Genomic DNA, 26,662 nt, shown 5'->3' with positions numbered 1-26,662 from the left:
ACTCCAACCCGTAGAGCAAACTGGCCTAGCCTAGGGGGAGAACACTACAGAATCCATAGGTATAAATCCCTATCCAATGAATACATAAGAATCTAACAGGGGCCCAGCATGGTAGTCTAGCGGCTGAAGTCCTCACTTCGGACACAGCAGAATCCCACATGGGAACCAGTTCTAATCCCAACAGCCCCGCTTCCCATCCAGCTTCTTGGTTGTGGCCTGGGAAAACAATCGAAGACAGCCCAAAGCCTTGGGACCCTGCACCCATATGGGAGACCCAGAAGAGGTTCTGAGTTCCTGGCTTCAGATTGGCTCAGCTCCTCTCTCTCCTCTTCTCTGTATATCTGACTTTACAATAAAAACTAAGTAAATCTTTGGAAAAAAAGAATCTAACAGACGCTATGCTGAAAAAAAAGTTGGGAAAAAGGGATAACAGGGCCTGATGTACTAGCGTTTTCTCATGGTCACAGGAACAGTAAGGATCAAGTTTTCTTGGAAATTAAAATGAGTAAAACGACCCAACAAAGCAGCACTAATATAGAGATTTTATTTAAACTGTATTGAGTTTTTACAGCACATTGCATGTTTGTCACAACGCAACTGCACAGTTTGGATTTTTGGCCACATCAAGTCACTTACACCCACAATAGCTCTGAAAGGAGTATTTGATGAACGACTCAGAGCCAAAAGCCCGGAGTCTCGCTCCAAGGCCATGCAGTTCATTCACTGATGCAACAGACCCTCAAAACAGCCACCCAAAGTAGACAGATACAGCTTCCCCACTCGTTACCAAGCCTACTCCCCTGAAAACAGGCAGAGTGAGGTGCAATGAAAGTCAAGTCAATTAAAAAGCCATTCACAACTGGCAGTACATTTTAATGATTGGAAAAAAATTTTCTGTTTCAGAGACAAGGAATAGATTACTTTTACAATGATCTCAAGAAATTTCCCAGACATAAAATCTCCATTATTCAACTCCATTTAAATGAAGGGGAAAAAAATTTCTCCCAGGCTGACCTAAATACGCCACAACTTTTTAGGTTACATCCATGGCAAGTATGAAAACAGCACAGATGCTTCTCTGTAGGGCTGAGGAAAAGGTCAGGACAAGTAACGATTCTTGCTCTAAATGCAGATCCTAGTTATTTTAGAACTAAAAAAAATTTTTTTCCCAGAATGCAACATGAAAATAGCGGTGAGAAAGCTTACTACCAGTTTCAAAACAGGGTTAAGTTTAAATGTAATTTATCTTTTATACACGAATTAATTAAGGAAAATGTATAAAGGATGTGCTAGTGGTTTCATTAGAGGCCAAGAAGACTGTATCTGTCCCAACCACGGTGCATGGCTATATCACTGTGTCTTTTGGTTAAGAGCCACTGGTATATAGTAAGATGAAAAAGAAAAAATATATAATATGTATCAAAACAAAAAAAAAAGTTTGGTCCAAATGGACACATTTTCTCTTCCAATTTTGGTATCGAGGTTTCATTCTCTTCTATTTGGGTTCCATTGTTAAGTGCACAGAAATAGCAGCATTTGGACTGAAACCCTCACATGCCAAAGAGCATATTCTAGGAGGTAAAAACCAAACACTAAATTCTACCCTCAAGGTGTCAAGTGTTCAGGATAAGAAGCAGTGTGACCCAGAGGCGGCAGCAGCCAAGGGAAAGACAACATGGGGGAAATGGGCCATGAGACAGGAACAACAAAAACCTTAGTTTTTTAGTTTCATGCCAGGAGAGGATCATGGTGTAGTTCCTGTGTTAGCACCAGGACAACCAGGAAAAGTCAGGCGCGGTGGGAGGGCACAATCAGTAAATATTTCAGACAAGGATAACTTTTGTTTTTCCCTTCTCATTCTTCACAGAGCACAGCCCAAGAGCTGCGCCTGGGCAACAGAGATGGCTGCCTTCACAGCTCACAGTAATTGACCTTTGCCGAGGCTGAACACCAGCGGAGTTTTCTCCTTAAATCTCACTCCCTAACACTGTCCCCCTCCACCACAGTCATGGATGCCAGCTGATGGACCAAGTGAAAAATACATCAAATCCTTCACTTGCTGAACCAGTCTTGAAACCAAACTCCATGGAAAGACAGTACGAATGCAGCTAGAGGGGGCGCCTCTAAAGACCGAGCCTTCATGCACAGACACGGAGGGATGGGACAGAGTTCATCTCAGAGGATAGCAGTTCCTGTCTTGGACACTAGGATCTGCCTTTCTCAAGGTAAAGGAGCAATGGGTCTGTTTATCACTTGGAGTTTGGTTATACAAATGCCTTTCTATTGCTGTTTGGGGCACTTTGCACCAGGCAGTATCTATGAAATCATCATCTTATGACTCTTGGGACAAAGAAGCTGAAGTCCCCAACTCAATGTTAAGCTTCCAGACACTGCCGGTCTGGGTCAGGACCATTACCCCAAGGTGAGGGTCTCAGCAGTACAGGGCCTCCTGTCAAACTGGAATTCTTCTGCCCCAGCTCATGGTACCAAGGAAGATAGCTCAAGACACTATTTCTGAGCTCTGATTTCATGAGCCACATCAGGGGACCCCTTCCAAACTACGCCTGAGGCAATCCTCCCTTCAAACCTGCTAAAATTGGACAGGTCTTCTTCTCTGGCATTCAACTGGAAGCTGTAGCAATGGGTTTCTTCAGATGTTGGCTCATGAGTTCCCTGGCACGAGATGCCTGAATGTGCTCGTGACATGAGTTACAGACGAGAACTGGGTCATAGAGTTGTTGATCAGGAATGGGCAGCTTCAGGTGGCAACATTCACCACAAAATACATTCCCACAATTTCTGCCAAAGCATAAAGAGGGGAGAGTTCATTAGAAATGCTAATCTAAGAATAACTGAGGACCTTAAAAGCTTTCGCTAAATAAATGAAGAGTTGGGAGCAAACAAAAATAATTCATATGAAGAGGTCTCTATTTTCAGATCAACACACTTCATTTAGGTCAATGACTTATATTAAACCATACAAAATATCTCACCTGCAATGGTGTCTTCGTTTGGCCAACCAGAACTCACAGTCACAGTTATAGCAATGGGATGCCATATGGTCCGGAACCCAGCGAGTCACCTAGTGGAAGGCATAAGGGAAAATGCCAGGTCTTTGTCAACAAAGGGAAAAATCAACACCACAACTAGTAACACACCTTCAGGGGAAATGACAAGACTGTTTTGGCAAACTGGCCATTGCATGCCTATAACAATGACACTTATCTGAGAGACAGCTCAGTCTACAGCCTGTACTTCATCTCTGGAGCTCACCTCAGTCCCCATCACACATAGGCCTGGACATACCTCGGTCTCTTTCTTATCAACAGGTTCCCAGCTTGCTTCAGAAAGGCAGTCTTCACTGTGATCAGAACCAAAATCTTCTGCATCGCTGCTGTCTGACTCCTTCAGACATGTCTGGAGAAAAAGCAAAGATGTGGCTGTGAACTTCACTGCTGAAGACACTGCCTCCTGTGTGTCCTACACTGTTCCAAGGGCAGTACAAGCATGAATGCATTTAACTCTTCCCATTTTCCAAATGAAGAAATTAAGCCACAGAAAAAGTTAAGAGCTGGTGAGTGGTAAAACTCTACTGTAAAGCAAATACCTGGCTTCAACTCCACACTGTTAATCAGTACGTTACAACGCAGGGTAGAAAGTCTCTCTCTTGTTCAAATCTAAATCAGAGTCTGGCAAACTATTACCCCTAGGTCAAATCCAGCCCATGACCTCTTCCTGTAATTCAAGTTTTGCTCGAAGTTTTGCTCAAGTTTTCATCTATACATTGTTGATGGCTGCTTTTTGTGCTACAACAGCAGCGCTGAATAGCAGTGACATATACTGTATAGCCCAGAAACCTAAAATATTTATGATTTGGTCCTTTGCCAGTGTATCACCCCAAAAATAAGAAGTTGTTAGCCCTTTCCAATCCATCAGCAGGGAAGTGGAGAAGGTGCAAGCAAGAATATCTTAACAGAAGGCTACCTGGAATTCTTGCTACATAAACAGCTAGACACTCTGGGGAGAGAGGACTCTGAGAAGCTGCCCCAGGACTACAGTGCCAGAACTCAAGGCTGCCAGACACAGCAAAGTCTAGATGGCCCTTGTCACTTCTCATTTAGTTTATCCAAAAATGTCAAAAGCAGCCTCCCAATCTGGTTCTCAACTGCTTCATCCAGTTTTCTTAAAATATAAATCTGGAGCCAATTTGTGGCAGAGAGGCGAAGAGCACTCCTTGTGACACCCATATTCCATAGCAGAGCACTGGTTTGCGTACTGATTTTGCTTCAAATCCAGCTCCCTGCTTACCTGGGAAGCAGCAGATAATAACCGCTCAACTATTTAAGTTCCTGCCACTCATGTGAGAAATCCAAATAGAGTTGCCAGGTCTTGGCTTCAGTCTAGCCTAGCCCCAGCCTTTTTGGCCATCTAGTAAGAAAACTAGAGAATGGAGGGTTGCTCTTGCTATGTCTCTGTCACTGCATTATAAATTAATTTTTTAAAAAATGTACAAATCTGATCATGTTGGTTACTGGCATAAAATGTTGTTGCTTTAAGTGTAAAACCCAAGCAAAAGGGGCCGTTGAGCTGACACTTCCAAACCCCATTAACTTCTCTGATGTCACCTCTCCTCACACTACCTAACTCTCCCTACTACTAGTCCCAGCACAACTGTGTATGCACACACACACATATCCCACACAATTGTTTAAGCCACAACATCACAGTACCTATCACCTTCCTGCTTCCTTTCACTTTCTCAACTCAAGCATCACCTCAGAAAACTCTTCCTTGACCTTTCACTCTACACCAGCCCTCAAATGTGTGATGCCTCTTTCAATCATCACTTAAGAACTCCATTCCAATGGTTTACTTGTCTTTCACGCTGTAGCCAAAGCCACCTAATTCAGTGGCACACAGAAGGTTCCTAATGAATGCTGAATGGATGGAAGATGGGATAAAAGAATCAGTGAAGGAAGGAATGGTAGCTGGTGAATACTTACAAAATCATCCTCATAATCCACAGGAGGCTCTGCTGGAGGGACACAGCAGTGACGGATATCTAGCCTCATCTGAAGCTCGCGCACCTGTCGTCGTAACTGTTCCACCTCTTGCTTGTACCCTGCTTCGATTTGCCGTAACCTGTGCTGGATTACATCAGTGGGAAATGGGAGTCCGTCATCATCCAAGTAGAGGGGAGGCACTGGAGAAGGGCAGCTCAGTGGAACAGGCTTTGTGTTGGGGCCTTGCTTTGGGTGACCAGACCACCACATTCGGCTGTGTCTTCCTCCAGGGCCAGTACAGTGTCCATTGGAATGACCAGAACACACTGGTGACTTCACACCTTCTCTCTGGGCCCACTGGCCACCGAAGCAGGGCCCCACTGCCCGCAGCTGCTTACTGCTTGACCTCTTGCTGCAACAGCCATAGGAAAGCAGCCGCCGAGGGGTGGACTCTCCACTTGGAAATGAAGTCACCATCCCTTGGAAACTGTCCCAGTTTGACCCCAGAAAAGAGAACTCGCTGATCTGGCTCTGAGATATTGGCTTTCGGGCCAATTCAAATGGCATCTTCCCAAAGCGAGGATTTTCCAATAACTGTCCATTCCTATTACTTCCTCTTTTGCCAGTGTCTTCCTCTGTATGGACCAGATCTGGCACAGAGATAGGCTGTTTCTGTTGGGAGATACTTGCCCCAGAATCAGTGCTTAGGGCTACAGGAGTTTGGCAGGCAGCACTTGATGGGTTGCAAAGGGCGCCTGGATCACATTTGGGGTTCATGCTTGGCCCAGAATCTGGTGAGATCTGTTTGGGGTCACCTATGAGGGAGTCCCGTGAAGACTTAGGAGAATCACAAATTCCATCACACTTGCTAGAAATGACCTTTGAGAGTACACTGACACTTTCTGCCTTCGGGCAATGTTCAGATGGCTCTCCAGGGTTATCTAAAGTCCTCCCCACCCCAGCCATGGCAGGAAGGTCCTTAGCAGGTGCCTTTGTCTTTTCCAGGGACTTGGTCTCAGGATCAGAGGTGTTGCTCTTCATTTCCCAGGGCAGGTTGGTAGTAAGCAGTCTATAGTTTAGAGAACAACTTTTGTGACTCTTAAAGGGTTTACTGTTCAAGTAGTCTTTCTGGCTGCTGGCCAGAGGGGGATGAAGGCCCACATCTCCTCCAGTCTGGCGAGGACCTCCAGCTGCAGACTCCACACAAGTTGTCTCTGTTCCTTCAGGACTGCCATGCCAGGTCTCCAGGCCTGCTCGGCCCTCCTGACAATGGTTATTCAGGTTAGGGTCACTGGATGTGCGGGTCAGGGGGCTGCTTGTATCACATGCAGAAAGCAGATCATCCATGGATCTGGTTTTAGGTAATCTGTAACGACAGACACAACACCTCTAGGTCAGGAAACAGCAGCGACTTCTAATACCTAGAAACAGGTCATGAGAGCAAAATCCAGAAATAAATTTAAGATTACAAATATCAATGCTGACAAAAAATCTGCAAGAATCTACCATAGTATGTCCTCACCTTTTGCCAGTGTGTAGTCTTTATGGCCTCCCCGGCAAGGTCAACCACTCCTGTGGTTTCAACTGCCCTGTATGCTGATGTGTCATCAGCCTACACGTGAATCTCTCACGTAACATCCTACTATCTCCCACAGTGAGACAGATGAAGGGCTTTGGAGCTAGACTACACTGCCTGCAGCACTGATGAGCTAAATGGCTGACTGGCAAGAAAGTCATGCAACTTCTCAGAAACTTGGTTTCTTCCTCTATGCAAACTAAGTCCTACTTTTTACAGGTGTTATGAGGATAAAAAATGTAGGCAACCAATCACAAACCTATTAACCACAAATGTGTGATGATGCGCCTTGCAGCTTTTCAGTCACTCAGCGGCAGTGTATTGTGCCTCTGCAACTCTTCAGAAGTCCTGACCCCAAAGAAACGCTCCCTGGTACAGGACAGATGAAGAGCTGCAGAGGATTCTCCGCACCCAGTGGGTAACAGATTATTTTTGAGAATAGCTGCCCTGATTTGCAATTCAGTTTATATTCTCCAACGCACAGACTATTATAGAGAAAATCAACAGGAAATAGTCGAGACTTCACTGGCCTCCTATTTTCAGATGACTTCCCATTAAACCCATATAGAAAACTCCCCTGAAAGCCAGTTACAATTATAGATCATTTTATTTGGGTTACTCTTTGAAACTTTATTCTAAGAAGTGTCTGAAATATTTTATTTTTGATTTCACCTTTGTGATCACTGTTGACTATAGTGGCAGCATATCAGCTGTGTGACCTTCACTTCTTCAAGCATCAGTTAGAGCTCAAGGACCTACTTCCTGGAGCCATCAGAAGAATAAAATAAAATCATCTGCACCAATACTCCTGTCCAGCACACTGGTGTTTTCTTTTTCCTACAGCATCCCTGTAGCACTCAATGTCTTATTTGAACCCCAAGTGCCTAGTGCTGCATTAAGCAAAGGTCTGAAAGAATGAGTGAGTTTAACCTCTTAACACCAAGTGTCACTACTAGGTGCCAAGCGAATAGAACAAATCTCTGGGCTGTGATATTTGGTGGGCACTGGGAGCCCTCTGTGGATCATCCAGGGCCCATCATGACCTAGAGAATGGAAACGGCCAAAAGTGAAACCCAGGAATCTATTTTAAGGACCACCACAATTTGTTTTCTCTATTTTTCTTTTTTAAACTTTTCTTTTTCTTTGGAAACTTTCAAACACATAAAAATCGTAAAAAGAAGAACGTGATGCCCATGCACTCTTCACTCGGATTCAAACAGCAAAAACTACATATGACAACGGTTGGATCAGCTCATCCTGTGAACGGGACAGGGAAGGTTACACAGGGCAGGATTCAAGCTGGGTATAGAAGAATATGCTAGAATTTAACGGAAGCAGAGGAAAGAGAGCAGGGCATCTTTGACCTAGGAAAAGGTACAACCAAAACTAAGCCAGATGTTACAGAAACTGATTCCGTGAAAATTTGTTTCTCTAAATCCAACTTGCCATCTTGAGCTGTATATAACATATCTCCTCTCTGCTAGTCAGTTAATAATGCTTTTTGTTGTTGTTTGGTTTTTCTTTTAAAAACATAGTAGCTGATTTTTTTTTTTTTAACTGGAAAGGCAGGTTTTAGAGAAGCAGACAGACAGAGAGAAAAGATCTCCCATTTATTGGTTCACTCCACAAGCAGTCTCCAGAGTCAAAGTTGAGCTGATCTGAAGCCAGGAGTTTCTTCTGGGTCTCTCATGTAGATGCAGGGTCCCAAGGCTTTAAGCCATTGTCCTCTGCTTTCCCAGCCCACAAGCAGGGAGTTGGTTGGGAAGTAGAGTGGCCAGGACATGAACCACTGCCCATATGGGATCCCAGCACTTGAAGGTAGTGGTTTAGCCATTTAAGCCAATGCACCAAGCCCAGTTAATAATTCAATCTTGTATCTTTTCCTTTCTCACCCAAAATTCTTATCATAGCTTTTTAGTGTCTACTAGTGGTACCAATACTCTGCTAGTTTCTAAGTTTGGACACGAAGACTTTTACAAGAAACCTTTGCCCCACAACTTTTAATCAATAGGTGGCCTATGGATGCATTTTCTACGTTGTACCTGAATCTCCTCTCCTCTCCAGGCTCTATTCCAAAGAATATTGATTGGGCTCTGAAGCTCCAACAACCATGTTCACAGGACAGCTTTCCAAAAATCTCCCTGGGGAGTGAATCAATGAATGGAAGAGCTTTCTGTCTCTCCTTCTCTCTGTAATTGCCTTGTCAATAAAAATAAGTAAATCTTTAAAATATATGCATATATTTTTTCTTAATTTTTGAATCACACATAATCCTAGATTTAAAGTTCTCTTCTTGCACGTGCTGGGATCCCATACGGGCGCCGGTTCTAATCCCAGCAACCTCACTTCCCATCCAGCTCCCTGCTTGTGGCCTGGGAAAGCAGTCAAGGACGGCCCAAAGTCTTGGGACCCTGCACCCATGTGGGAGACCCAGAAGAGCTCCTGGCTCCAGACTTCGGATTGGCACAGTTCCAGCTGTTGCGGCCACTTAGGGAGTGAATCATCGGATGGAAGATCTTCCTCTCTGTCTCCTCTCTGTATATCTGCCTTTCCAATAAAAACAAAATAAAAATCTTAAAAAAAAAAAGTTCATTTGTTTGGTTTTTAAGATTTATTTTATTTATTATTGGAAAGTCAGATATATAGAGAGAAGAAGAGACAGAGGAAGATCTTCCATCCGTGCTTGGGTCCGTGCAGTGGATGTGGGGATCCAAAGCTGTAAAGAGTATTGTTCCATTGCAGGCAGGGCCACAAGGAATTTCCCACTGCATGCCAGGGCCCAGTGGATGTCTCTACAAGCTACCTGAAGGCAGTTCCACCTTCCTTTGCATGGATTCTGGACCACCCTGCTGAAGAATTCTGTAATCCATTCAGATATTGTTTGCTGCTGAGGAGTTGGTTTTTTACTATCAAACTTGAGCTTGAAGGTTAATGTCAATAATAAAAGGGCCTTTTATTATTCATGTTGCACCCATTGACCTTATACTAATCAAACAATCTATATTTAGGTTTTATTCTTTCCTTGATCTTTAGGTTCTTCTTTGTGATATATTTCTTCTCTCAATTGATTTAAGATTAAGATGTAGAATAAGGATTGTAGTAGGAATGTGTTGCTGATTGATACGATATTGATTGATATTGAGAACTTCTAGTGCAACAAAGGCAGAATTATTCTTGGATACACCCACTTGACCCTGACCTCAAAAGTCTGCCAGAGCTCGTGAGGGTTTCTGTATAAATAAAGCGGACAGCTTTCTTGCATTTTGTCCATTATGATCCTGAAATTGTAGTGGTCCGTTTCTTTCCTCTTTATGCCTACTCCATGCACCCTTCTCAAGTTCCTAACTCGGCTGGAGCTGGACTCCGGCATTCAATGATTCACTCCCCAAGTGACTGCAAAAGCTAGAGATAAGCGAATCCAAAGCCAGGAGCCAAGAACTTCTTCCAGGTCTTCTACACAGGTGCAGGATACCAAGGCTTTGGGTCATCCTCAATTGCTTTCCCAGGCCACAATCAGGGAGCTGGATGGGAAGTGCAACTGCCAGGATTAGAACCAGCGCCCATATGGGGTCCAGGCGCATTCAAGGCGAGGACTTTAGCTAGTAGGCTACTGTGGGGCCCTGTTCTTTAATTTTTTTGTATCAAACAGCTTAAAAGTGTCTTGATAGGGCCTGCACTGTAGCACAGCAAGTAAAGCTGCCACTTGTATATAGGTATATACATGTAGGTATAAATAGTAATAGTTTGAGACTTGGTTGCCCCACTTCTGATCCAGCTCCTGCTAACGCACCTGGAACAGCAGCAAAAGAAGGCCCCTGCACCTACTTGGGAGACCAAATAGAGCTGCTGGCTTTAGCCCAGCCCTTCTGTGAACATTATAGCCATTTGAGAATGAACCAGCAGATGAAAGATTGATCAATCTGCCTCTCTCTCTCTTTCAAGCAAAATAAAAACTTAATCTTTCAGAGAATAAAGAAACAACACCATTCCCATAAACCTTCTTGAAACAGTTCTTTCTTCTCTGTTCCTCTCCCCTGCTTCAGTCTGTAACACAAGGTGAACAATCTTATCTAAAGAGAGAACCTTGCAAACACAGAGTACACCACATGCTGGCAAAGTCTTGAGCCTAGTTTTTCCTTCAACTGACTCAAGAAGTTGCTTCTAAGTATCTTGTAAAGAAAGCCAGCATTTAGGAAACACAATAGCTGTTACAGCCTCCTAGAAAGCAAGAAGGCCTTACCTGTCCAGAGAGCGGCCAGAGAACTCTTGGCTTTGGGCCACTGGGGAAAGGTAAAGATCCATGTTTTCCTCCCCGAGTGTGCATGGAGATGATGCTGGAAGGTAAACAGCTGTCCAGAGGTGCAGGGCCCGGACGTGACAAACAGGGTGCAGGACCTAGGGGAAGCAGCCGTGGCTGAGGGTTCTGCCACATGTCCCTGGTCCCTTTTCCTTCCCTCAGCCTTTGACTACCTTCTCCCCATCAACCGAGCCTCTTCTCCCTGCAGGTTTCTGGCAGTACATATAGGAAAAGCGCTTGCACTCACCACGTCTGAGCCTGGTGTGTAGAGGAAGTTGTGGAAGTTCTTGTTGCCGGCTCGCAGAAGAGCCCACACAGAGCAGGTGCGGTTGTAGATGTTGCGCTTCTCTCGCTCACAGGGGTTGTTGGCCAGGAAGGTGCCATATAGGCAAGAGTATGTGTGCTGCACCAGCTTTACCTAGAGGGCGAATATGGCTGGTACCTGAGGGTGTCTGGCTCCACCTGACCCTCACCCTGGCCAGACTTTAGGACTTACCAGGAATGCTTCATTAAACTCAAACAGGCAGGGGAACTGCTTCAGCAACTGGTGAACAGAATCGAGCCACTGTAGGAACACAGGGCATTGTTCATTTTGGTCCTCTGCATTCTCCTGGTGGCCACAGCGATCTCCAAACTTGTGCCCAAAATCCAGCCAGTCAGACTCTACCAACACCTGAAAGCCCTACAAAAAGAAAAGGATCCACTTTAAGGCATCCAGAAAGATTGGTGTGCCAGACTTCAGGGGGCTGACAAAGCAGGGAGCCGGTTGCTTCAAAGAACAAGAGGACTGAACCTAAGCATAAGACCCACAGCCACCAACAGCCTCTACTGAGGAGTTCCACAACATATCCAAAGGGCTCAGCAGCTCTCCCAAGCCCCATTCCCTCTGTTCTCCCCCCAAGCAATTCTTCCCCATACCTCCAAAGTTCTATAATACGGGTCCAGGAGTATTTTGGCCAGGGATACAATTTGGGGCGTTCGATCCCAGCCATCTGAGCAGTGCACCAGCACAGGTCGACCTTCCCGGTCCACTGTATTCGCTACCAGCACAGCTGCCTTGAGCATCACCGACAAGTGCTGCAGCCATTTGGTACTCTCCAGTGCCGAAAGCCAACTACACAAGAGGAAAAATCATGTCTGTCATTGAGGGTGTTGAGGCACAAGTCTCTCCAGCACCCACAACCATACGCACCCAGCAAAGTCTGCAGTGAGGACTGAAACCAGGAGGTTCACTATGGCCTTTCTGTCAAGAACTGTCTAAGCAAGGAGGCAGGGAAGATGGGCCAGAACCAGATTAAGTGCTTCTCAGGTTCAAAAGATGGCTGCGAGGCATCTGGGGCACATTTATCCACTCGCTCTCCCCAGTTCTCTGTGTTCTGAGTAGCACAACAGATCCAAATGAGAGGAATCCAATGTTCTATGACTGTGCCAGAATGTTGACTGAGAAATGGAAGGAGTGTTCTTGGAACTGGCCCACTGTACCCAACGCTGCCCAGGCTCTCGGGTCTCCTTGTGCCTCCACGGACCCACAGTTCCCTGTGCAATCTTCCAAGTACAGAAAGTACTACAGAAAGGATGAGACTGGAGGGACAATGGAACACCTACTTGCTGGGATCTGGCATCTGGCTGCACACAGCCCGGAGGTACTGGAAGCTATTGCGGATAGCATGGATGTTGGCCATTCCCATGAACACGACCTCACAATTGGGGTAGTACTCTGTAGACAGGAGAAGAGTGGAGCATAAAAGCCTGTCCAGTGAACAGACATTCAGGACAACAGCTGTCCTAATAGACAGATCTTCCCTGACTGGGCAAAAACCTCCAGGACGAGAACTAAATGTAATCAGAAATCAGAATCTCTGGATACCCAAGTGCTTAACACAGGTAGTAAGAACAACATTCATGACTGATGATGATAATATTGCTGCTAAGAATAACAGTACAAAGCAAATTCTCAATATAGTAATCCCATCCTTACTTATGGTTTTGCTTTTCAGTTTCAATTACCCATGATCAACCCTAGTCCAAAAAAACTAAATGGAAAATTCTAGACATTAAGCCATGCATAAGTTTAAAAAAAAAAATGAGGGTGTATTTGCTAACAGCTGTTAATCTCTTGCTGTATCTGATTAACTTTTTTACAGGTTGTATGCACAGGAAAAAATACTAGTACATATGTATGCTATAGTGCACCCTGTAGCGCTAGGCATCCACTGGGCATCATGAATAAGCAGGCAACCTCTAATCATCCTAACAATCGGGCAAGGTATGCATCACCCCCTTTCCACAGATGAGAAGACAAGGCTCTGACAGCACAGTCATAGCTAATAGGTATGGTTGACTGAGAAATGGAGTCTGCCTGACTTTACTCTGTAACATACACTTCCCCTCAGACCTGTCACCAAAGCCACCAGAGCTAAGGCCAGCCACAGACACTTGGGCTAACAGCAATACCTTCACACTCACAACCTCCACCCTTGGCCCGGTTAGCCACTGCCGCTGTGTAGGATCGCGCATCCAGGATCAACAGCTTCTGAGGGGCCGCTGTGCTCTCCACCCCAGAGCACGCAGTCAGGGAGGAATCTACATGCACAGCAGGAAGAAGACCCTGGGTCAGCCACCCAGCCTCATCCCAATCCAATGGCACTCACTGTCATTTGCAAGTGATCTCCTTGCATGCAATGAGAGACCACCACTACCCCATCACCCTGCCGCCCCAAATCCATGAGCCTTCTTCTCAAGCTCTCTTGTAGACTCCCTGGGAGCCAATGAGACCAAGGATGAGGAAAGGCTGCTCCCTGGGAATGGGGTGATGGTTGTGGGGCATCACCCAGACTTACCAAAGTCAGTGTCACACGCTTCACTGGCATCATTATTCCCAGTGCCGGGGGAGCCCCCAGGAGCCCTTGTCCCCGGGTCCAGGGCACAGGCTTTAGCAATGGATGTGACCAGGTATTCATCATCAGCATTACGCCAGCCCCACCAGCTGATCTCAGGTTGGCTGCAGCGGGCAATGGCAGCCCCATTGCGCAGGTGTCTGACAAAACAGAAGAAACCACAATGTCCTCGGCATTCAAAGTCTCCAGAGGCCTGTCATGGAGAGCTCGGGAGGCCAGAGTAAGGTCTTCAGACCCAGCAGTCCCAACCAAAGTCCTAACCTCTCTAAAGGGTTGAGTTTACAAAGCGCCATTGCACCATCATGCACACTGTCAGATGGCCACTGTATTCCCAAGGTGATCTTGACTCATCAAATCTGCACAACACCTGTTCGAGGTACAGACAGCCAGCAGGAGAAAAAGGTCTGAGCCAAGATCACCAACAATTCCAAATCTGACGATCATGACCTTCCTCACCCTGCTTCAGCTACAATGTTCATAAGGAGAGGTCAGTAAACTTTTTTCAGTCAGGAATCAGACCATAAATTGTCAGCTCTGTAAGTCACAACCGGTCTCCATCACGTAATCTTTACGTTTGTCTACTGTTTTTTAAATGACCCTTTAAAAATGCAGAAGCTAGGACTGGCATTGTAACCATTGTAACACAGGAGGCTACCTGCAATGCCAATCTCCAAATTGGACTGCTGGCTTCAGTACCAGCTACTCCTTTTCCAACCCAGCTCCTTCTATTATTCCTTTCAAAATAAATACATACATAAATCTTTTAAGAACACAAGAAGTACTTATAATTTACATGCTATATATAAAACACGCTGTAAAAAAAAGGGGGGGCTGTAGGTTGGATATGGTCTGGAAACCAGTTTACCAATTCCTTTACTAATGTTCTTAGGAGAAAAAAACTGAGACAATGATTGTTTTAAAATTTCAGAGGTGAAAAAATAAATAAAATAAAAATTTCAGGGGTAGTCTTTGTGGTGCAGCACTTTAAGCTGCAGTTTGGGATGCCCACATCTATCAAAGCCCCTGGTTCAAGTCCTGGCTCCTTTGTGTCTCTGATCCAGCCTCCTGTTAATGTGCCCACAAAGGTAGCAGTTGATAGTCCAAGTTCCTGGGTTCCTGCTACCCACACTGCAGACTCAACCACAGCAGGCTCCTGGCTTTAGCTTGGTGTAGCCCTGGCTGCTGCCGGTACTTCATAATCACTTTCTCATGTGATGTTAACTCATTTTTAACTTTCTTCATTTAATAAAAAACAGCCTCTCTATTTCCAGCCCCCACACTCCCTCACCTATACACAACCACTGGGATCCGTTTCCAGGAGCGGAAGGAAGCCACATTCTCCAGCTCTTTATCAGTGATCCACACAGGAACCAGCAGCGTCTGAGGGTAACTAGGGCATAATCTGAGAAGAAACCAGACGGGGGTCACCAAACCCAGGGTCTGGCTTCATGGCAAAGGGGCTGGGATCCCTCCCCACCTCAGGCCTGAGAGCTGTGCCCACAGAACTTCAGTTCAGGTCTGCACTGCTATGTGGGGCTCCAGCCTCTGCCCTCTCACTTGTAGTTGCTGTTGATATGCGAGACCCTCCAGACGTTCTGCAGGTCAAAGCCCATCCTGTCCAGCTCCAACTCCTGCCAGCATCGGATGTGCATTCCTGCAACACAGTCCCCAGCCAGTGAGCTTGCCATGGCACCAGGGGATGGAAGTATAGGGAGCATAAGAAAGAAGCAGTAAGAGCAGTCTCAAGAAGCGAAACAGCCTGGCCTCACCTGGCTGACACAGGTGGGTGTGTTGGTCTTCCTCTGTCAGCCCCAGGCACCAGGCGTGGTAGGCAAAGGCAAAGAGGTCCTCAGGCTTGGCGGGTCTTGCTGTGGCCCGGCTTAACCTTGAGAGCCACTCTTGGCACTGCTTGAAAGTGGAGAAGTGGCACCTGCCGGGCAAGAAACCACAGGTCTGAATGAGGTAAGGGGTGAGTGTGCCACAGGGTCATAGCATTAACACCACAGCCATGGGGCAGCTGAGGCAGGAGGCAAGGCGATGGGGAGCGTGGGAGGACCAGGCACATGGGTCAATACTCAAAGACTTTGCACTTCTCTTGCTAAGCACCGCTGGGCTTGAGGCATGCTTCTCATGGCATCCAAGGGAGCCCTACTGCTTCCTGTGCCAAATCTGAATCCCGCCCTTGGCCAAGAGTCTCCACTCCTCTCTGCCCTACCAGGTCAGTGCTGTCACCTGAGACACCCCAACACGAGCCTTCTGCTGTACCGGCGATGGTCCTGCGCCTGTCGTTCCTTTTTCCTTGTTTCTTCTCCTCTGTGTGATAACATCTCTCTGCTGCCTAGTCTCAGCTCCAGGCCCACCTCCTCCTTGGAGTCCCCCAGACCTACTCCATTCCCCAGATCACTTCCTCTTTTGCTTCCTAACAAGCTTGGAAGGTTAAACAAGAGGCTTCTGTAGAGCACAGTGCCACACAGTAGTAAGTCTTCCTGTAGTTACTGAACTTCAGCCCCCCCTCAATAGAAAGGGCAGTGTGAGGGTTCCTTCTGAACTCCTGCACCCCCTCGCCAAGGATCCCTTTTTAATAATCCTTGCTGTCACCTCAGACTCGTTTTTCTCATGGGTCCAGTCTGGCAGCAAGTCTTGCCATCTCTACCCTCCGAACCCGACTGCATTTTCCCGACTGTTGCCTCCTTGGCAGCCCTTCACACCTCTCACTGGGCAGAGCAACAGGCTCCTGCCTAGTCTTCCAGCTGCTGCCTGTGCTTTGGGCCCCATTCTCGCTCATCTGGTCTCAATACAGCAGCCAGAGTGATCCGATAAAACATTAATCAGATCATGTCACTCCTTTACTTGAAACCCCCAGTGATTTCTCAATTCCTTCATAGTAACAACCGGTCACTCTGACAGCCTGACATCTCCTGTTGGCTCTTAGACCTTGGTCTCACTACCCTCCCCACCCTGAGCTCTTCCCTCCAGCCACTTGAGCTTCTTGCCATTCCCTCTACTGTGCAGGCACAGGCAGGACCCAACCCAGGGCCTTTGTACTGGTTACCTGGCCCGACACCATGCCTGAACACCAACATTGTTACTCTCTTCAGGTTTTAATGCAAACCCCACCTTTCAGTGCAGCCTCCTGATCCCCCCTTTTTTAAATCAGCAACCTTCCCCCCTAATGCTCCATATACTTTCCCCATCTATTTGCTCACTTGATACTGTCATTCCTAACTTATTGACTTAGTTGCTGCTGGTATTACCTTGCTAGGATATAACCTCCAAGGAGGTGCCTGTCTGTTCTCCCTGCTGCCTCCCTAGGACTTAGCAACCACCTGGCTGAAAGCAAAGTGCTCAATAAATGCACGTGAAATGACTGACTGAAAGATCCACTGACCGTGCAACATGCACTGCCCTGGGTGCTCTCATACCCGGTCCCCTGTGGGGGACCCAAGAGCTAAGCCTTATCTCCATCTCTTTCATTGAGACACTGCAGACCTGTGAGCTGATCTCCACACCCAAAACAGCTTTCCCCTTTTCCTCCAAACTGACAGACATTAGCTTTCATTTCTTCAGGCAAAGCAGTCCCATGAGGCACGGAGGTCTGAACAAGATGGGGATCAGGGGATGGGCAGTGGTGATCCGCACCTCACCACTTTGGAGTCCTTGCAGGCAATGTGCAACTGGAACATATCACGGCTCTCCACACTGTCAATCATCCGGAGGGGGACCTTCAGAGAAAAGGCAAACTCAAGTTTCAGCTCCTCCACTCTGGGCACTGCCCCTTGTCCCATTCCCTTGGCTGCTGAAGTCTCAATGACAAAGTAGTGTTGAATGATCCTGGAGGATCTCTCCCAGTGCCTGATTCCTGGCCTTGTTCTGCAACACTGGGGATTCCCTAGCTTGCAAGGCAGGGGCTTTCATTCCTCATTATTTAGAAGAAAAACCAGGCTTCAGGTTAGATGATATGACCAATCGAACAGAGCTGGTCAGTGACAGTGCATGGCAAGAGCCCAGGGATGCTGGACACCACAGCCATCCTCTTCCAACAGCGCCACTGTGCCCCTTAGAAGGCACAGCAATCAAGCAAAGGAATGAAAGGCGGGATGGCAAGGAGGGAGCCACAGACCTGCAGCTGGGAGAATGAGGCATGAAAACAAGGGACTGAGGGAAAGAGAAGGAGATGTGTACATGAGCAGGGAGGGCATGGGAACCATTCCATCTCACAGGACTTCCAGCTTCTGTGTGGGAGGGAAAAACAGGAACTCACGTTGATGACAGAGTCCTTGAACTTGATATGCAGCCGGTAGTTGGAGATGGCAATGAGAGCATCAGCAGCACGGCCCAGGAACTCGACTCCCTCACCCTGCAGCACTGTGAAGGGTACCTGCCAGGAGGTAAAGGCCCCCTTATTCCTCTGGGTAAGCAGCCCCTGCTCCACGGGATTCCCTCAGGATCAGGAAGACGGAGGCAGGAAAGGCCTTGGTCCAGGGACCTACACAGGAAAGCTGCCTTCCGGCCCTGGGGCCAAGGCCCCATCACACACAGGCAGGGCCCCTCCCTCCTCAACTGGACCTGGAGAATCTTTCTCAGATGAGGGTGTTTGGAACTGGGAGGGCGCCCACCTACCAGGCTCCCACATCCTCCTTACCTGCAGGTTCTCTTCCTCCTTCACTAGTTCCTTGGGGGGGAACAGATCCTTGGCTTGGATGTACTCCAGGCTGGGAGGCCCCTCCTCACCCTGTAGGGAGGCCACAACCCCAGGTCACCATTTGCCCCTCCCCTCCCCAAGCTTGGGTGGAGATGGGGAAATGAAACACAGGGGCTACTCAAGCTGGGGAGGCTGAGGGGAAGAGTGAAGCCCAAGGGGGAACTGGAAATCAGGGCATTTTAAAAGGGACTCTCCTACAGAACCCAAAGGTCAAAACGGGGGAAGGGCAGAGACCACAGAAAGAACGACTGGTGACAGGCGGGAGTGTGAAGGGAGGCCAGCCTGAGGCACCAGCGCCAGGTACAACAGCCAGCTGCAAGCAGAGGAGGGCCATGGGCACCCACGGCCACCAAAGCTACATTCTGGAGGGTGAGGAGACAAAGAGTAGCATGGGGGGAGGGGGACGAAATTCAGTCCCATGCCTCTAGAGGGCCTTCACGGATGCTTTCAAAAGAAGGATGTGTTTTGGAGCCGAGCGGCTCTTCCGGTTAGGATACTGACAAGTCCCCTGACCACCTGCCAAGCAGTCTGCCCTGCTTGCTGATAAGAGGGAAATTCCTAAGGAATACCCATGGCAAGCAGAAGCAACTCCCTTCCCGGCCACCAGGGAGGGAAGAGCCCGGGATCTACGCACCTGAGAGGAAGCAGGAGACCCAAGGACAGCCAGGGCAGAGCCAGTGGAGGCCCAGCAGGCACCCGCGGGTGGGGGGAGAAGGCAGATGGGGGAAGCTGGGGAGGAGCAATGGCTGGAGGGGGAGGAGGAGGAAAGGCTCAGGCATGATGCAGAGCCCTGCAGAGGCGGGGAAGGTGGAGCAGAGACGCTGTCTGGGGGACACTCAAGGAGAAAAGACGCGCTCATCAGGTGAGGGACGCAGAGACAGCAGCTCACAAACAGTCCTTTAACACCCTCTACAACCTAGGAGCCCCGCTCACATCCCCACGCCACGATACCGCGGGTGGGATCAAGATGGAGAGCCAGAGGTAAAGGAATTCACCCCTGCAGGGCGGGGCCTGGAGATCTGCAGTCCGCGGCGGTGGCCGCAGGGCCAAGGCCGGACACTAGATTTTCATCTCCAGCCTTCGACAAGCCCCAGAACCCACACCATAGAGTCCAAGAAAGACATAGCTAAATTTCCTTCCCGCCCTCCACCTACACCGCCTGCCGGTTCCCAAGCCTTTGGCGACCTGGACGTAGGGAAGGGGGGGATGGGTCGAAATTTGGTATCTCCAGGGCAGATCCTGGGCGGGGCTGCTGGCCCCAAGCAGGGAGTCCCGGCCTCCCAGCCCCTGCCCCACCCCCCTGCAAACCGGGCTGGCACTTACAAAGCAGCTAAGCATGGAGCAGGAGACACGGGCGGTCAGGCTCATGGTCGCGGCCGATCTGGGCCAGAGCACATGTCCCGGGAGCCGCTGCGCTGCCCGCTGGTCCCTGGCGCCCGCCGCATCCCGGCTGCGGGGCCTGCCAGGTGCAGCCGTGGCGGCCTGGAGGCGAGCGCGCCGACCGCCCAACCTCACCAAGACTCCCGCGCGCCTCTCCCCTCCTTTCCCCTCCTCTCCACAATGGAGCAGGCCCAGCTCCGCCCTCCGGCAGGAGCGCAAGGGAGGGAGGCAGGGAGGGCAGCGAGGCGCTGCCAGTGCAGGCAGAGCCTTGGGAGGCGCGGACCAGGCGGAGGCAGGGGTGGGGCGTGGGACGGCTCCACGGGGCTCCGCCCACAGGCTCCGGACTCCTCCTCCCTGCGGGTCCCGGGTGGTGTAGGTGGGCAACCCACAGAACCTCCCGGGCCTTTTAGGGCTGTGGATTGCGGGGCCACAACTGAACAGCATGACAGGGGGAAGCCATGCCATCAACACTTTCTCACTTCCCATGCTCTCAGGTGAGCCACTCTACACCCCTCTTGTCATACAACTGTGCCCAAGTCCCCCGTTTCTGAGTCCTGCCCTAAAACCTGCTCTGGATCCCAAGATGGGAGTTTTCCCCAGAGGACCAAGCAGTGCGAGGTCTAGTTTCCAGGCTTCCTCCTTCCCCACAAGGCCAACATCCACTAGGGAACCTTGTATCTGTGTCCTCCACCCACCAACCGCACTAAACTCCTCTTGCCCCCTTGGAATGGATTCAGGTTGAGTGCCTGGGGAGTCATTTCACAAGCCCTCATCACATGGAAATCCTCTGAGTTCTTCAATCCAGAGCCTCTTGCCAGCCCTCCGCCTTCGCCTCTGTCTCCCCTTATCTTTCACAGCCTCAATTTCTGGGAGAGAAAATTCTTCTTAGAGAAAATAATTTTAGTCTGAGAAAGAGGAGGGCCTATGGAAGCTGCACGTGGATGTGCGCACACACACAACCTGTAAAACTTGAAACCTAGGGGCAGGGGATGAAGGAAGCTGGAGAGACGCCCAAGGAATAAGGGCTCAGAAAGTCAGAAGGAGCTGTCTGGAACCCTAACCTTCTGAAACCCGGGCTTCTGCTTTATTTGAGGAGGGGCACGTGGAACAGAGAAAACCTGACATTTTATCAAGCTTATCTCCTATGAGTCAAATACTTCAATCCTTCAAGCCCCTAAGATGTAAGCCTTACCCTATCTTAACAGGGGAGACTTCCAGCTTACAATGAATACACTTAAAAGTGTGTGAGCAGCACTGCTAGATTTGCAATTAGATAAGGCCGACTCTGAAGCCCTTCCTTGTTCTGGGTACCACCAAAGAACAGGAAAGTTCTCAGTCAGTGGGGGGGCCGGGGCCAGCAGACTAAGAAAGCAGACCTGTGTGCACACACTGCAGGAGAGAGTGACCCTGGCCAACCTGTTTCTAAACATGATGACAGCTCAAAGATGTAGCAGGATGAAGTGGCTGGCCTGGGTAGGACCTGCAACCCTATTCTTTTCTCCTGACTGCTTCCTCCTCCCAGCACCCAGGAGTTAAGAAATCCCTGAACTAGAGGTGAGAAGGGCATCAAGAAAGTTTACTGGATCATGCCAAACCACTGCAGTAGTATTGTGGGAACCATGAGGACGTTAACCTGCTAGGCATTCATTCAGCTGCTACCGGCACTGGTGCTACAGAGAGCGAGCTGCAGCTGGAGAGGCGACCTGGCTTTTGTGCAGTCGCTCCTGAACCAGCACCCACAGGGCACCAAGGGACCTAGCAGAAGTCCAAGGATCTTCAGGTAAAGAAGCTGGCTTCTCAGATCACAATATACTGCCACACTGTGGCACAGCACATTAAGCTACCACTTTCAAGGCCAACATCCCCCACTGGTGTGCCAGTTTGAGTACCAACTACTCTGCTTCTAACCCAGTTAATGTCCCTGTGAAAGCAGTGCCTGCTGGCCTGAGTACTTGGACCCCTACCACCCATGTGGGAAACCTGGATGCCGTTTCTGGTTCTTGGTTTGGCCCTGCTGCAGCCATTTGGGATGAAACAAGCAGAAACAACAGCTCTATCTCTCTTGCCTTTTAGACAAATTAATAAATCTTGATTTTAAAACCAAACAAACAAACAAAAAAGTACAGATTTTACCAGAGACCCATGGAAAGCAAAGGGGTTGGGGGGCAGCTCTTACAAAGGGCTAAGAGTCCAGGCAAGCAGTGAGGGGAAGATGTGGCATAGCGCCTGCCAAGGTTTGTGGTCCTGGCGCTGTAAGAACCTGTTAGGGGTTGAACTGCATAATTCAGGGTCCAGGCGGGGTCAGGAAGCTTCACAACAGACACAAGGAGCAGGGAAGATATGATGATCAGGGAAAAACAAGAGTACTCACCATTCTACCGTGGCGAGGGTCCTGACTGCTGGTTCTCACTAGAAGGAGACGGAAGAGCAGATGATTAAAATGCATCCCGGCACTAGCACCCCATCTACACACGCCTCTACAGCTCTCATCCCCCTCCCTCACGGGAGCATCCAGCTGCCCCATAGGTCCGGAGGGCCCTGGCAACGGCGCAGGGAGACGGTCTCCCCTGCATTCCTGCAGGGTGTAAGTCAGCCAGAAAGTTGTGCAGCAGAAACACGTTTCGGTCAAGATTGTGCGGTGGGACTCAAGCCCCCAGAGGAGAAGCAGAACACTCCACAACCTGTTTTCTGTGAGGACATGGCAAGTCCCGAAAGAAAAGTGAGGCTGCCCCGCTAGGACTCTGGCGAAGGCAGGGATCCACTGGACTACCCTGCACGTGTCGGAGTCTGGGCGCAGCATCTACTGAGACCTGTTTACTGGGGGCAGAGTCCGGAGCAGAGGACAAGAGGGAGGGGACCACAACCTATGATAAGAGAGCAGTAGGGCTGGACGGGACCTGAGGAGCGCACCTGACAAAAAGTGGGGTGGAGTTTATGGACAGGAGGCCCCCCGTCGGTGACAGAAGCTGGCCAGCCCAAGAGGCGTCAGCATGGGGCGTTTGCCAAATAGGCCCCAGCAACAAACCATTTCCAAACCGGCCTCTCAGGCCCCCATTGGGGAGTAAGACCCACGTTACACTGACACTTTTGGCGTCGTGTCTGCTACGGTCACCCAGGGACAAGCGTTTTAGAGCCCCCTCCCGCCCCGCTGCGGGAGGCTGCGGAAATAAAAAGCCTCCATCTGTGGTCCTACCCACCTCCTCGGTCACAGTTCCCTTTTTCCCAGCCCACCCTCCCACACGGGGGAGCCCGCAAGCTGCAAGCCGGGGGTGCTGCCTCACCGCCCACTGGCGCGCAGCCGCGGGGCCAGGGAGGGACACGCTCCAGGCCTGGGTGGCCGAGGGCTGCCAGGCCCTCCTTTGCTGGGCCCAGGGGCATGGGCCGGGCGGGCCCGCTGGCCCAGGTGCCCAGGTCCCAGAGGCGGAGCCTAAGGCCTCGGAGGCGGGGCCCCGAATGACAGAAGGCGGGACTCGAGACAGACGGTGGGGGCAGAGGCGGGGCCGGGAGAGGCCGGGGCGCTGCGGTGCCCAGGTTGGCAGAGCACGGGGTACGGTGACTCACCCAGGCGGCGTCCGCCCGACCCTCCGAGGCCGCGCTCACACCACTTCCGTCTCCTGCAGCTGCCGAGACCGCGCAGCTCGGAGCCCCCTCCCCACGGCGCCCCTCGCTCTAGCCAATCGTCTTTCCGGCCTGTACCGGTCCTGGCCAATAGCCACGCCAAGTCCCGCCCCGCCCCCACCACCTCTCCAGGCTGCCCTTACAATCCACGTCGCTCATTGGCCGAGTAGGGCAGACGCCCTCCCAGCCTTCAGCCTATCGGGTGCAGGAAGACAAGACGAAACCCGAAGGGCGCCGGAGAGGGGACGCGACCAATGAGAAATCACAGCGCGTCCCTGCGGCAGCCAATGGGAGAGTAGCAGATAGGGAGGGGCTGCAGGCTGCGGCTCCGGAAGTGGGGGCGGCCTGTCGCCTACTGGCAGTGTAATCGGAGGCGGGGCATCGTGGGGACGCGGGCCATACCGTCGTTTCCGGTGACGGCCCCACCCCAGGGCACCCCTTAGGGTCCCCCCAGGGGAGCGGCCCCTTGGCGTTGGTTTTGTCTGCCGCGTCGTTCCTCCTGTCTCAGAATGAGCTGGGTTTTCTCGGTCTGGCGACGCCGGGGTTTTTCCATCCCTGTGTCCTGGCGGGCTCCTGCAAACCTCACTTGTTATCAGTTGACGACCCCGGCCTTCATGAGACGCCGCCCCATTTCTGGTCCTTTGGCCAAGAGGAGATACCGCCGCCCACTGAGCCGCAGTTCCTGGTTTATAAAGTGGGGGACGGGGCTTTTCCCGCTCCCCGAGAACCCAGGTCGTCGTCCCTCCTTCCCCGGTCTCCTGCTGGGGATTCTGTGCGGGGCTCCGGGGAGCAGCGGGTGACCGCTGGAGGTCGCCATGGCCTCGCGACGCCACCAACCCTACAGAAACCGAGTGCTTGAGCCCCGGAATGGGTCCTAGCGCTTTCACCGCAGGCCTGGGGCTCCAGTGACTTCATGTGTCTCCGTGTAGGGAGCCCTGCAATCTTCACTGCAGTTAGTTCAATTCCCGAAAGACTTGAACGGGCCTGGATCCACTCCTTGTTCACCCCAGGGTCTAGAACAAATGCAGCCTGAGCAATGCGGAATATTCCAATGCAGCGGGACCCCCAGAACGCTGAGTCCTTCTCGACTCATGGCCAGCATCCATGATGGTGTTCAGTGATTGTAAAGTAGCCATTGGTTCAGCTCTGTGTCACTGTATCACTGGATTCCTAACAGGTGGAATTCAATTCTACACACCCCCTTTTTCCTGATGAGAGGAAGTAGGAAGTCGGCGGATGTCATCTGGCTAGTACCTGCTTTCCCAACCACAGGTGTCAGCTCCAAAGCGGCAACACAACTGAAGCTGAGGCTACTATACGTAGGAGGTAGGAGAGGAGAAAGCAGAAGTTGTTTTTTTTTTTTCCCCCCCAATTATGCCATGGATTCGTAGGTTCAGGTTTGTTTGCATTGGAGCAGGCTGGTGTGGTGCGTCTGTTGAGCTTCTGCTTAATATGCTCCATATACATGTTGGTAAGAATCTTAATCCTTGTTTGCAGCAGTGCAAACAGCCTGCTAGATAGCACTGCAGACTCTGCCTGATTGGCCAGAGTCACCCACTGATGGGCAATCCTTGTTGAGCAGGACCTATTGGTGTCTGTATACTGCAGACCCTGGGTGTCTGCAGTACCACGGGTCTTGTAAATGTGTGCACTTGTGTGGCCACAAGATCATGTATGGAGTGTCTCTCCCTTTGTGTTTCATCTTGAGGAATACTGGAAGATGGTGGCTTTGGCTGAAAGGAAAGCTCTTTTAACTGTTTATTTTCACTTTACTCGAAAAGGAGAAATGAGGTTTTTGGGGGAAGTGGACTTTCCATCTTGATACTGTCTCCAAAGGCCTGAAATAGCCAGGCCAGACCCAGGATCCAGGCACATCTGGGTCTCCACGTAGCTGGTAGGAGCCTGCAGTGGGTGTTCCATTGCAGGCAGGGCCACAAGGAATTTCTCACTGCATGCCAGGGCCCAGTGGATGTCTCTACAAACCACCTGAAGGCAGTTCCACCTTCCTTTGCATAGACACTGGACCACCCTACTGAAGAATTCTGTAATCCATTCAGACATTGTTTGCTGCTGAGGAGTTGGTTTTTTACTATCAAACCTGAGCTTGGAGGTTAATGTTGCTGATAACTGCAAAAGGGCCTTTTATTATTATTCATGCTGTCTCTGCTGCCCCCATTTGACCATCCTTGATTTTCAGGTTCACCCTTTTTTTGTCATGCATTTCCTCCCTTAACTGACTCAAGATTAACCTGTAGAATGAGGATTGTAGTAGGAATGTGTTACTGATTGATATGCACCATCTATTGAGAACTTCTATGGACAGTTTTTAGGTGAAACAAAGGCAGAATTATTCTTGGATACACCCACTTGACCCTGACCTCAAAAGTCTGTGCCAGAGCTCGTGAGGGTTTCTGTATAAATAAAGCGGACAGCTTTCTTGCATTTGTCCATTATGATCCTGAAATTGTGGTGGTCCATTTCTTTTCTCTCTACATATATTCTACACACTCTTCTCAAGTTCATAACTCGGCTGGAGCTGGACTCCAGCAGGAGCCCAGACACTCGGGCCAGTGTCATCTACTGCCCCTTGGGCTGCAGTAGTGTGAAGCTGGTGTTCCAGTATGGAATGCAGACATCCAAGTGGCCCCTTAGCTCACTGCTCCATAGTGCCTGTGTTAGGGAGTGCAGCCAGTGATAGCCAGCACCCACTGACAGTGGGCAAATGAAATGGGACACAGCCACATTCCATCCTCAGCCACTCTCCCACTCCCGCCCCTTTCCCCCACCTAGGTGTTCCCTCCTGCCATCTGTGACTCACCTATCATCTGAGAGGGGATGGTATTGCATTGTTGTGTAACCACTCCCCTCACAAGCCCCTTTAAAAGGCCTGTGAAGCAGGGGTTCACTCTCTGGTTAGGTTCTCTGTTGCTCTGGCACCTTGACTCGTGGCTGACCCAGGACGGTTCATCCCCTGAGCAAGGTCCCTGTGTACTATTTAGATGGGACAATGGATATAGCAGTGTTATTTCTGGTATCTGTACTATCAGGAGTTCCAGGAGACAAGAAGCCTGGCAGTACTCTGCAGCATTCTAAGTGTGTCCAGGTTATTCATTGCATGTCTCCTAGGATAGCTTATGTTGCTGGGGAAGCTGGGGCATAGGTCTTCAGCTTAACCAACGGACTTAAGGG

The 26,662-nt window shown here is 49.8% G+C and overlaps 1 protein-coding gene across 2 annotated transcripts; it reads right to left on the bottom strand.

The window, feature by feature from the left end:
- Window positions 1–528: 528 nt before the first annotated feature.
- On the bottom strand, window positions 529–23,485 carry MTMR4 (myotubularin related protein 4). Of its 2 annotated transcripts, XM_041000269.1 has the most exons (19): window positions 23,417–23,485; window positions 22,227–22,264; window positions 18,416–18,505; window positions 18,035–18,151; window positions 17,413–17,495; window positions 15,543–15,703; window positions 15,331–15,427; window positions 15,062–15,175; window positions 13,717–13,913; window positions 13,331–13,459; window positions 12,482–12,593; window positions 11,795–11,990; window positions 11,373–11,558; window positions 11,124–11,294; window positions 10,820–10,974; window positions 5,004–6,369; window positions 3,307–3,417; window positions 2,994–3,082; window positions 529–2,799 (listed from the first exon to the last, which is right to left on the bottom strand). In XM_041000269.1, the coding sequence occupies exons 2-19, from the start codon at window positions 22,227–22,229 to the stop codon at window positions 2,622–2,624; spliced, it is 3,555 nt and encodes a 1,184-aa protein (XP_040856203.1). In that variant the 5' UTR covers window positions 22,230–22,264; window positions 23,417–23,485; the 3' UTR covers window positions 529–2,621. The 2 variants fall into 2 exon arrangements, with proteins under 2 accessions (XP_040856203.1, XP_040856202.1); XM_041000268.1 differs by lacking the exons at window positions 22,227–22,264; window positions 23,417–23,485 and adding an exon at window positions 19,799–20,072.
- Between the last annotated feature and the right edge of the window lie 3,177 nt (window positions 23,486–26,662).

Source organism: Ochotona curzoniae, unplaced genomic scaffold, assembly GCF_017591425.1.
Source record: "Ochotona curzoniae isolate NIBS_2020 unplaced genomic scaffold, NIBS_Ocur_1.0 scaffold_2453, whole genome shotgun sequence".
Classification (NCBI taxonomy): domain Eukaryota; kingdom Metazoa; phylum Chordata; class Mammalia; order Lagomorpha; family Ochotonidae; genus Ochotona; species Ochotona curzoniae.
Note: the sequence above shows the minus strand (reverse complement) of the source record. Positions and strands in the feature narration are given on the sequence as shown.

What these genes read in the sequence shown, in the direction of transcription:
- MTMR4 (XM_041000268.1), bottom strand. Translation starts at nt 19,843, where the DNA reads ATGAGCCTGACCGCCCGTGTCTCCTGCTCCATGCTTAGCTGCTTT. An exon ending in TGGAGGTTGTGAGTGTGAAG is followed by an intron (nt 12,594 to 13,330) that starts GTATTGCTGTTA and finishes TCCTGTCTACAG; the next exon opens with AGTACTACCCCAATTGTGAG. An exon ending in ACACACCAGGCTCAGACGTG is followed by an intron (nt 10,975 to 11,123) that starts GTGAGTGCAAGC and finishes TGCTTCCCCTAG; the next exon opens with GTCCTGCACCCTGTTTGTCA.